Source organism: Oncorhynchus tshawytscha, linkage group LG13, assembly GCF_018296145.1.
Source record: "Oncorhynchus tshawytscha isolate Ot180627B linkage group LG13, Otsh_v2.0, whole genome shotgun sequence".
Lineage (NCBI taxonomy): Eukaryota > Metazoa > Chordata > Actinopteri > Salmoniformes > Salmonidae > Oncorhynchus > Oncorhynchus tshawytscha.
Genome location: NC_056441.1, coordinates 53,359,652 through 53,371,346, shown reverse-complemented (window position 1 = coordinate 53,371,346; position 11,695 = coordinate 53,359,652). Strand labels below are relative to the sequence as shown.

Sequence of the window (11,695 nt, the reverse complement as noted above, 5' to 3'; positions counted from 1 at the left end):
CAATATGAAACTCAAAATGACAACATTTTCAGAGGGCTGTTTTAAAAAGCGGGTCTACTTGTCTATTCAGGCCTGCTTTGCATTGGCAGAGTGTCTGTTTGCTGTATTGAGGAGATCACGTTGACCCCCTCCCACCAGGAGACTCAGTAGTGGAGGCATTGCTGCTGTGTATGGCTACAGCAGGCTGGGGGGCCGTAGCCCAGGTAGGAGGACACCTCTGGGTCCGTGGTCCACGCCGGCCACCATTGGCCACAATGACAGGTGTAGCCTTCAGGTTCAAAATTGAGAAACTGGATATCCTGTGGGAGAGTGGGACAGCAAAATGTAAAATGACAAAAATGTTCCAGAATTGTAAACCCCACACCATTTATACAGTATTATGCTTTGAATCTCTACTGACAATGATATTGTATCTCCAAAATGACATACTCTTACCTCCAAACCATAATCATGGGCTGCCTCCTTTGCCCCTGCCTGCTCCCTGGGCCCTGCAAGGTCCTGTTGGGTGGTGGGGTCCCTAGAAAAGAAACTGAAGCCTATGGGCTCACCTGCTTTGTCCACCTGGGGCACAGAGGTGTAGCTCAACCTGTGGGTAGGATCGGACCGCGAGGACCTGGCCACTGGCTGCCTCAGGCGCTGGCTCTCACACAGCCTGGTGAAATAGGACAGCATGGAGGCACTCTCTGGTTCCTCTCTGCTGGTGGAGCCTAAGTGAGGACAGTCTAGCTCAGTCTCCTGGAAGGCAATGCTTTCACTTGGTTGGAGGCCAGCTTGGAGATCTGAAGGTATCACAGAACTGGACGGATGGAAGGCACACTGGACATCCTTGTCCGCCCATACCCCCATGGTGGTCTCCAGGCTGGCCTCATCCACAATGCACAAGCTCTCCATCAGGTCTTCAATCAGTGCTGTGGGGGACTGAGGCACACTGGGGACTGGGGTCTGCTGGGAGAGAACCCCATTGTTACCTTGTAAACCCTCTGAGGATGGTGGATAGCCCTCCCGGTGGTCATGGTGATTTTGAACCCGTGGACATGACTGGTGGGCCTCCTTCTCCCTGGGGTACAGGAACCGCTGGCCCCTCTCTGCATTCAGATGGTGAGACCGACAGCTGTCTCCCTCTGGAGCTGTATCCTGAATCAGGGCTTCACGGAGAGCCTGAGCGGACTGCTCATAGTAGCGGTTGTAGTCTGGGTACATGCGTAAGTGGTGCATGTTGATAAAAGGATGGTGTAAGGCTGCATTGGGTAGGATCCTCTGGTGGGAGTCCAAGGTTAACATCCGCTTGAGGAGCTGCACCATGCTCCGGCGGTCCTCAACTTCTGCTGCCACGTCTTCGTTGCGGAGCTCTGGGTCGTGCTCCGTGAACTCCATGGTCTCCAGCTGGTCCAGGGAGGAGAGGATGTACTTCCTCCGATCTGTCGACCCCAGCTGCTTCCCCTGGGTACGGCCTTCTGTGCCTGAGGGGGGACGCCTCTTGTTGGGCTTGAGCTGCCATTTATTCTCTCCTCGACTGTTGGTGGTGAGCTTGAAGAAATTGTGAACCTTGCTGGCCATGTTGAGCAGATGGGCTTGCGGTAGTCCTTGCGTCTCGCAGATGTACCTTACTTGATCGAACTCTGAATCGCCGGGATACAGAGGCCATCCAAGGAACAACTCTGACATCACACAACCCAGAGACCACATGTCCACTTTCTCACAGAATGGAAGGCCCAGTAGGATTTCAGGAGACCTATAGAACCTGTGAGTTATTTGAAAAACAGGGTAAGTGCAAATTTAAGTAGTTATTTTCTTTCCCAAATGTTTTTTTTGTTTTTTGTGAAGTGATCATTTTGGGTTCACACATATACCCTGAATTTGTTTTAATGATCACAATCACAAATACAAGACATCACAAAGCATGTGGTGCAACATATGCTCTCTACCTGGATTGGATGTATGGCTCCTTAACAAAATGCACTTCACTGAAAATACTTGCAGAACCAAAATCAATCAACTTTACGCTGAAAGGATGGCGACAATGATCCACGATCATTATATTTTCCGGTTTCAGATCAGCATGAATGATGGCGAGTTCCTTCAGTTTGGCTAGTGCTTTTATCATCTGACACGTGATGGTCCTGATGTTGCGGACCGCCATCGGCTTGAAACCATTCTCTTTCTGAAGCTGATACAGGTTCTTCTCCAATAGTTCAAAAACCAGGTAATGGTTCGTTTGGTCACGGAAGGCCTCGTGAAATTGAACTATGTGGCTTGTCTTCAAATTATTCCGGGAAAGAGCACTTATAAGTTTTAATTCATTTTTTATCACTCGATTTCTGTGAACATCCATTTTCATCATTTTTACCGCCACTAATTCTCCGTCACTCCCTCTCCAGCATTTTGACACTTTTCCGAAGGTACCCTTTCCCACTACATCCAAAGTGTGGTAGACTTCAGTTTCAGAATAGATATCTCTCATTCTCAGCTTGCTTCCTGGTCTTTGTGGTGATTTTAATTTCAATTATAAACATATTGTCAATAGTTCTAAATCCATGGAACGTTCCCTGGGCGATCTAACAATTCTAAGCATTCTATTTCGAAAGTTTCATCAGAACTAAACTATTTGCAGAAGTTGCAATACCTTCACTTGTTTAAATGACCGAGATTTTGAGAAAATCACCATCATCATTATCATCATCATCCTCAACCATCATCGATTATATTAGTTGGCTAATACTGATAAGACTAAAAATGATAACAATATGCCTTTATGATAATACATGATGAACAAATAAGTATTACAGTATTATTAGTATTAAATGTATTATTATTATGACAATAATACATAGGCTAAATAAAGAAATACATTTGTTCACTGTTTTTGTTCCTGAAAAAAAATGACTTGGCCTAGCGAATGCATATATACAGTAGCCTATGCCCGTCTCTATGCAAAATCCTTGAGACTACAATTGAATTCTGATGTCAATGGCCTCCACCTATCCAACCTTTTCCACATCATCAGAAGAAGGAGGGGCATCTATTATGTCAACAGTTACTTTGGGACCGGGCGAAAATGACGGTATATAGGCCTATATCAAAAACAGTTACTTTTGCCCTACAGGTTGTAGTAAGATATCGCAGTCGTTTATTGTTTTTCTTTTTAGGAGTGGTTGGTAGGCTATAGAATTGTGCAGCTTATGCTCTATCCACGACAATCGTCCCGTTATCTAATGATGCCGGGCGCACGAACTGTGGAGCCCTTGGGTGAGGCTTCCGAAGTTTTTACAGATTGTATTTCGAACTTCTAGATCAGCGCCAAGTCATCCACCATAAAGATGAGGTAAGAGTACAAGTATTTCTGTTACAACTTTTATTTTATTGGTGATTTGGTAGCCTAAGTTTTTCACTAACCTTTTTGATCACACACACACACTTTCATATGAATGTATTAAATAATTCGAGATGTGACACTAATTTTAATTTATAAAATAATTTTCGATTGAAACATATAGGCTACTACAGGACTGAGTCTAAGACATAGTCATAGGCAAATTATAGGATGGATGTGGTTTGCTTTGACTTCATTGTAGACTCATCAATGACCTGCCAAGGTGACTTTGGGGTAGCCTAACATTGGTGGACTAAACATGCGCAGAACCAGTGTTGGGGAATAGTGAAGTACTAGTAATTTAACAACATTTTGCAATAGCTTGGTGGTTGTTGAATTAAATTCAAATCTAGGTAGTGTTATCAGTACTTAATAGCTTTGTTGCCATGTACCAATGTTTTTCTTAAGGGTAGGGTAGATTTTGTTAACAAGGAAATATTTTTGTTAAGATGGGCCGCGGCTTTTGTGGAGCGATGGGTAACGATGCTACTGTTACATTAACACGTAGGTATGTGTGTGGCAACATCCAAACTTTTTTCCAACAGATATTATCAATAAATCCATTCCAATAAGGCATAACATAAGGTATAGATACAACATCCTGCTGAAACAAGGTTCGTATCGCTCTGTTGTTGAATGGACCAAAAGATAAACAAATCTTTCCTACTAATCTTTCCCTGAGTCAACAGGGTCAATAGAAGGTAGGCTCTGAGGGTCAGGTCTTGACACGTTCCTGAATAACAGAGCACAAGGTTTTAATATTGTTCAGCTTTCCCCAATTTTAGTCCCGCCCAGTTCAGCTCCATCGCCCAATGCTCTCATCGCTCAATGGTCCCCCGCCCACTCGGCTTCTCTTGCTTTCCTTCCATTGAAAGTGAATGGCTTCCGATGTTTCACCGCGCGATGCCTCCTCCTGGTGTAAACTCACCGTTCGTGTCACTTCTTATTTTATAAAAAATGCTGATCAATCATGGCTAATCCCTTTTAATCTATGGAAATGATTTCCTTGCAGGTCCAGTTTTAACACCACGATTAGTCCTCATATCTCGCAGTGGAGCAGCTAATGGGGTTCTTAATACATACTAAATACTCCCAGAATTAAAGCTATGAGGTTGTCTTTTTCTCTCTCTGCGTTTATCACTTTCACAAGAAGTCATACTTTCTTTTCAAGTTTATTTAGGTTCATTTGAACCATTTCATCATTCAGTTTACTGCCTTGGATGACTGCTCCCAGTGCCAAGAGTAGAGCATTGCGATTGCAAATTATGGGCAGCTATTGTGTGCCGGCCATTTTAGACCCCCAGAAAGAAAATCTGTATGTTTTTTCCTTTGCTAGTTTGATCAATTACCTAATTGGCCATTCAGTATTTAGAGATTGAGATACATTTGAATGTTAAACATTAGTTTTAGTCCTATTAGTAGAGTGTATTGCAGTAGCAGCGTTTAAGCACTGGTGGGCAGCATTAAGGCAGTTTCCATAGCCGCAGTGATGTCACATGGCGTGCAGTGTTGCTTCACATTCTCATCAATCGCTCTAGGATACTAATCTCAGAGCCCTATCAGTCAGAATAAGGTATGCACTGGACTATGCCCATGATAAGGTACGGTATGCACTGGACTTTGTCGTGAACACACGTGTGTGTCACTCTCTATCACGATCAGATCGCAGAACAATTTCTGTAATGCCATGTAGTCAGGTGCAGAAGTATGCAAAGCATAGCCCAGAGTTTATTTTGGTTTCCCTGTGCCAGTGCCTCCACCCAGTGGGGAAGAGGAGGGAGAGTGGAGAGGTACTTGCCTACTGTCTACAGCCATGGTGGGCGTTTGGTGGCGCTGTCCTCTATCAGGACAGGATGCCTCTCTCTGAATGTCCTGTGTTGACAGAGGAGCTGCTGCTCCGAGCACCACCCTGGACACGCCCCCAGCCAGCCCACCCTCCTCACCCCTAATCACTCAGCCTACCCCCTACTTGCCTGCTCCCTGTCCCTTAGAGGGAGACAACTCTGCACTCTCCAACTTTCCCATCCAATGTGATATTGATTCTGTAGGGCTGAATACCTAACCACTGGTCTGGATGATATAGATGTCATATGGCTTTTCCCACACAGGTGCTGGTGTTACTGGACTCCTTAATGGAAAAGAAAGACCACAAAGGTGGCCTTTACATACCAGTAAGGAGGAAGGATCTTGGTTTGTGTGTAGGAACAGTAGCCTATATGTGTTTTCTTTTGACAGAAATGTTCCTACCAAAAGAACAAATGCACTTTAATTATAATCCTGTCGTGCCAGTGGGCAGGTGTGGTGACAAGGGTGTGTACAGTACTCATGGGCGTCACCCTCCTCCCTGCCTGGCTCTCCCCATGCCGGACCCAGGGCCTTTTGGAACTCCCTCACAACCCAGGGTGTCCACCCATCTGGGTGGTTCTATTTACCCAGGGGAGTATAGGCAAGGGGTGGGTTTGGGGCGTGCTCTTTCCAAATGGCCTGGAATGAGATCTCTATCTTAATTTATATCTAGCCATATACAGTAACATAGCATTAAGAAACCAAGCCTGATCTCTCCTCTTGACATCAATGAATGATTGCGTGTCCCTCTCTCTGGAAAGTGTACTGAGGAGTTACTGGACTGTAGTTTTTCACCCCATCTCTGTCTCTAATATTTTAGCTCTCATTTTCTACCCCTCTGATCCGCTCCGATCCTCTCCCTATCCAGATTCTTTAGGCTGGACCAGATGCAGACGAGGGGCATGCCTTTGCCGTGCTAGTGCCGCAGTCTGTGATGACTCCATCGGTGGTGTCTGGCTCTTCCGTGGGCAGCAGATGGCTTGAAGGTGGGTTCCTCTTCCACCGCAATTTGGCTTCCCTCTATCCCAACCCACAGGCCAGGAACCGCATCTCTCTTCCAGTTATGTCACTTAGTTCCAGTTACACAATTTCCAATCCACAACCTTAGACATGGTGGCTACATTTGGCCCCAATTGATTTGGGTTGTAGCCACAATGGTTTCTTTCATTATTTGATGAACTACTGTATGGTCATGGTTTGCTGCTTGCTGATGTTCCCTGCCCATTTTCACGTTTTCCTTAGTTGTGTATTCTGCTTTGTGACTATCCAATGCCGGTTATCTCATAACTGTAGGACCAGTGGCTGGAGGATCTGCAAGCAAGTGATGGCAGATGGAAACACCATCAAAGCGAGAGATGGCATGGCACTGCAGAGGACCCGATACCAAAGCCCTGGTCCAATCCTTTCTAACACGATGACCAGCTCAATCCATCATTGAGATGAGTAGCTCAGCTATTAAAAGTCAAAACACTATTAACAATGAATCCAGTTCATAGCAGTGAAAATGTTTACATTAGTTGTCATAAACAGATTGTTTTTGATCCGTTCTGGCACGTACAATATTAGTCATGATTATGGAAGTGCCAAAATCAAATCAAATCAAATTTTATTTGTCACATACACATGGTTAGCAGATGTTAATGCAAGTGTAGCGAAATGCTTGTGCTTCTAGTTCCGAGGTGAGTGCTATCAGAACTATGTATGACCCTTGGATTTGCTGCCAGGTTTATAATACACTGATGTGGGAAATAAAGTACTGTTTTGACCCTGAACTTCTGTTCCTTTTCTCCTCGTGCTTTTGAATGATATCATCCAATTAGGATACTTCCTTTTCACCACTTCAAGTGTTATTGGATTGTCTGTTGGCAGTTATGAATGGTCAGCGGCAACACTCAGATTTGATCACATTAAGGGGATAGTCTCATGACAGCAAATCAGGTAAGCGGTGGAATGGACTCTAACTCACTTCGAATTTTGATACCACCAGCTGAACGTTTCAGAGCTGATCAAGTGTGGATTTAAAAGCAATCTGCAATAGCCTTGTATTACTTCAAATGGATTCATTTTAGGGTGTAAAATAAATGTTATTACAGAATATTGGAATGTTTTTTACAAATGGTAATATACACAATTAGTGGATTCAGCTATTTCAGCCACACTCGTTTCTGACAGGTGTATAAAATCGAGCACACAGCCATGCAATTTCCATAGAGAAATATTGGCAGTGTAATTCCCAGTACTGAAGAGCTCAGGGACTTTCAACGTGGCAGCGCCATAAGATGCCACCTTTCCAAAAGTCAGTTTGTCAAATTTCTTCCCTGCTAGAGCTGCCCCGGTCAACTGTAAGTATAATGTGAAGTGAAAACATCTAGGAGCAACAACGGCTCAGCCGTGAAGTGGTAGGCTAAGTGGTAGGCCACACAAGCTCAACACTCACTACCGAGTTCCAAACTGCTTCTTGTCAGCACAAGAACTGTTCGTCGAGAGCTTCATGACATGGCCAAGCAGCCACACACAAGCCTAAGATCATTGGACTCTGGAGCAGTGGAAATGCGTTCTATGAAGTGATGAATCATGCTTCACCATCTGGTGAATCTGGGTTTGGCGGATGCCAGGAGAACGCTACCTGAATTGATTAATTCCTACGATGAAGCATGGTGGTGGCAGCATCATGCTGTGGGAATGTTTTTCAGCGTCAGGGACTGGGAGACCAGTCAGGATCGAGGGAAAGATGAACTGAACAAAGTACAGATAGATTGTTGATGAAAACCTACTTCAGAGAAGAAGAAAACAACTTCCAACCCGGACAACGACGCTAAGCACACAGCCAAAACAACACAAGAGTGGCTTTGGAACATGTCTCTGAATGTCCTTGAGTGGCTCAGACAGAGCCCAGACTTGAAACCGATCGAACATCTCTGGAGAGACCTGAAAATAGCTGTGCAGCAACTCTCCCCATCCAACATGACAGAACTTGAGAGGATCTGCAGAGAAGAATGTGAGAAACTCCCCAAATACAGGTGCGCCAAGCTTGTAGCGTCATACCCAAGAAGACTTGAGACTTTAATCGCTGCCACAGGTGCTTCAACAAGGTACTGAGTAAAGGGTCTGAGTACTTACAGTACCAGTCAAAAGTTTGGAAACACCTACTCATTCCAGTGTTTTTTGTTATGTTGACTACTTCCTACATTGTAGAATAATAGTGAAGACATCAAAACTATGAAATAACAAATATGGAATCATGTGGTAACCAAAGAAGTGTAAAAAAAATCTAAACATATTTTATATTTGAGATTCTTCAAAGTAGCCATCCTTTGCCTTGATGACAGCTTTGCAGACTCTTGGCATTCTCTCAACTAGCTTCATGAGGTAGTCACCTGGAATGCATTTCAATTAACAGGTGTGCCTTGTTAAAAGTTCCTTCTTAATGCATTTGAGCCAATCCGTTGTGTTGTGACAAGGAAGGGGTGGTATACAGAAGAGAGCCCTAGTCCATATTATGGCAAGAACAGCTCAAATAAGCAAAGACAAACGACAGTCCGTCATTACTGTAATGAAGGTCAGTCAATGCCTAACTTTTTTCAAGAACTTTGAAAGTTTCTTCATGTGCAGTCGCAAAAACCATCAAGCGCTATGACGAAATTGGCTCTCATGAGGACCGCCACAGGAAAGGAAGACCCAGATTTACCTCTGCTGCAGAGGATAAGTTCATTAGTTTACCAGCCTCAGAAATTGCAGCCCAAATAAATGCTTCACAGAGTTCAAGTAATAGACAAATTTCCACATCAACTGTTCAGAGGAGACTATGTTTATCAGGCCTTCATGGTCAAATTGCTGTAAAGAAACCACTACTAAAGGACACCAATAAGAAGAATAGACTTGCTTGGGCCAAGAAACACGAGCAATGGACATTAGACCGGTGGAAATATCTGTCCTTTGGTCTGATGAGTCCAAATTTGAGATGTTTGTTCCAACTGCTGTGTCTTTGTGAGATGCAGAGTAGGTGAACAGAAATAGAAAACATAGAACACAAAACATAGAATGCCCACCCCAACTCACACCCTGACCAAACCAAAATAGAGACATGAAAAGGATCTCTAAGGTCAGGGCGTGACAATTTCGAAGTGGCCCCAAACTTTTGAACGATACTATATCGCCAGCAAAAAGCGCCAGCAAATCAGCTCGAAGTGATTTTAGTTTTGGAAATCTGTTCCAAAGTATTCCCACGCAAAATAGAGAGATATTTGTGACCATATACAAAAGTAAGCAAGGTTTGAAATTATTATGTTTTAGTCAAATATTATATCTGTTTGGACTTCTTGCGGTCAATTTGCAGTCTACAAATTTGTTTGTGATTATTTTCAGGCCCCCTGACCATCCGCTCATGTAGAAATCTGCCCACGGGTGAATCTAGTTGATGATCCTTGGTCTACACCAAAGTAGAATAACTCAAACGGTGAATGTTGTGATGACATAGAATCAATGTGGGAAAATGGATTAGATTTGAAAAAAGTCATCAACCTAAGGGAGTTGAGTCTTCTTTTCACCAAGCTTTTAACCTAAATTCAATGACATTGTGCATTTTTTTTGTTAATTTTTACATGGAATAAGTTGACAACTCAACCAAATATACATTTTAAAAAAGAAGTTGAACTGACGTCTGTGCCCAGTGGGTATGCTTCAGATGACTTACATGATCAACAATGTGCTCGGGTAGTACTTCATTGCATTGATAAGTACTCTCGCTTCCACTGAAGTTATTACACTGTTTGGAATCAAGCATGAAAAAGATTGTTGAGCTCTTTCCCCAAGTTCTCAAGTTGTCCCTCAGCCTCAAAGCTCTGTTAGTAGTGGTAGTAGTGTGTGACTGACTGTACAGTACGATCATCTTACTACGATACCCGTTGGCCTGTTTACCACAGGCCAGGCAGGGGGAATGTGTTTTTCTTTTGATTATATTGTGGCTTGTTTTGAGGTCTGTCTGACACGGTGTCCATTGACCAGTTAACACTAAGCCTGCTCACAAGGCCGTGTTGGGCCGGCTAAAGCCGTCCCGCCACCGAACAAAAGAGCAGGGCTTTACCAGGGGGACACGCAAACTGCTGACTGTCAACTTGAGCTAATGCGGTCCCATTCTGTTCCGTCTCGGTCCTGTCGGCCTCCCTCCCTCCCTCCCTCCCTCCCTCCCTCCCTCCCTCCCTCCCTCCCTCCCTCCCTCCCTCCCTCCCTCCCTCCCTCCCTCCCTCCCTCCTCTCTCTCTCTCTCTCTCTCTCTCTCTCTCTCTCTCTCTCTCTTTCCCAGCCTGGGACCCTCTTTCTACACGCTAGCCCAGAAACAGCTAGGTCTTCCACCAGCCTACTGACAGACAAGAGTGCTAACCTTCAGATAATTATCTGTCCATCCAGTTGCACCCATCTCTCTTTTTTCCCCTTTTTTTCAGTGTGTCAAAGTGTGTTTGTGTGCATGTGCTCTGTGGTTTTGCGTCTCTTTGGACCATGTGTGAGTGTCTGCGTGGGATATTCAGAGTCACCTGGACACCCTCTTCCAATGCAGGTCAGTAGGGATGGGGGACGAGTGATGGGGGATCTGCTGTTCATTAGCCTTATTGTGGTTCCTAGTGATAGACATTGCTTTGTCGAGCTGCATTCAATAGATTCTGGAGACACAATATTGATGAGTAACAACATCATTGACTTTTTCTGTCTTGAATCAGATCTATTGGCAAATCCAATCCAATTTTATTGGGGGAAATGTGTGTTCCAAAGTGTCTTTTATTTCACAGGAACAGTTTTTTCGGAAGAGATTCAGCTCAAATCAGTTCTTAGTTTAAACCGTAGACTTGCTTCGATGCCATGCTACATGGTAGCACTAGCAACCCCTCCCACTCCAGTTGACCTCCCTGCTGAAACATGTCACAGACAAATTCCATCTCTCGCTCTTGTTATTTATGTTAAAGAGGGGTTCCCGACCAAGTCCCTTGACTATAAATACACCTAGACGGAGGGCCAGCTCAAGGCAAAATGAGAAGAGGATATGAGCATTGTTTAGCTGACAGTTGTGTTAAGTTAGTGTAACCTTTTCTGGCAGACATTCCTGGTATTATATGACGTCTGTGCTGGCTTATCTACTGTTTCCTCTTTGTGTCTTCCTGAACACTTGGATGTTGTTGTCCTGACCTGAGACAGGGATCCACAGTTGGAAGGGATGCTCAGTAGATTTATGTTTTCTGGTTGTCATGTTTCTACATTTCATTTAAACGGTCTGGGTTTCTGCCCTCACAAAGTGCGGTCATATTGGCTAACTTGAAGAAATGCTTTTCATCCCATCATCTACAGATGCTGGGCTTTTCTCTGCTCGGCCTCTGTTTCTTTTCAGTACGCACACACAAACTTACACGCGCACATGCCCACGCACACACACACACACACACACACACACACACACACACACACACACACACACACACACACACACACACAC

The 11,695-nt window shown here is 44.3% G+C and overlaps 1 protein-coding gene and 1 long non-coding RNA gene across 2 annotated transcripts; one reads left to right on the top strand and one right to left on the bottom strand.

Annotated features, from left to right (window-relative positions):
• Window positions 1–143: 143 nt before the first annotated feature.
• On the bottom strand, window positions 144–2,642 carry LOC112266062 (homeodomain-interacting protein kinase 4-like). Its single transcript, XM_024443551.2, has 3 exons — window positions 1,926–2,642; window positions 436–1,741; window positions 144–299 (listed from the first exon to the last, which is right to left on the bottom strand). The coding sequence occupies exons 1-3, from the start codon at window positions 2,459–2,461 to the stop codon at window positions 144–146; spliced, it is 1,998 nt and encodes a 665-aa protein (XP_024299319.2). The 5' UTR covers window positions 2,462–2,642.
• A 269-nt stretch (window positions 2,643–2,911) lies between these two features.
• LOC112265946 lies at window positions 2,912–6,975 on the top strand. Its single transcript, XR_002955859.2, has 3 exons — window positions 2,912–3,322; window positions 6,084–6,201; window positions 6,509–6,975. It is a non-coding gene; the product is annotated as an uncharacterized LOC112265946 (long non-coding RNA).
• Window positions 6,976–11,695: the final 4,720 nt, after the last annotated feature.

Coding starts and splice junctions, on each gene's coding strand:
- LOC112266062 (XM_024443551.2), bottom strand. CDS start 2,461: ATGAGAGATATCTATTCTGAAACTGAAGTCTACCACACTTTGGATGTA. Junction 1,742..1,925: donor GAGCCATACATCCAATCCAG/GTAGAGAGCATA, acceptor AATAACTCACAG/GTTCTATAGGTCTCCTGAAA. Junction 300..435: donor CCCATGATTATGGTTTGGAG/GTAAGAGTATGT, acceptor ACTCTCCCACAG/GATATCCAGTTTCTCAATTT.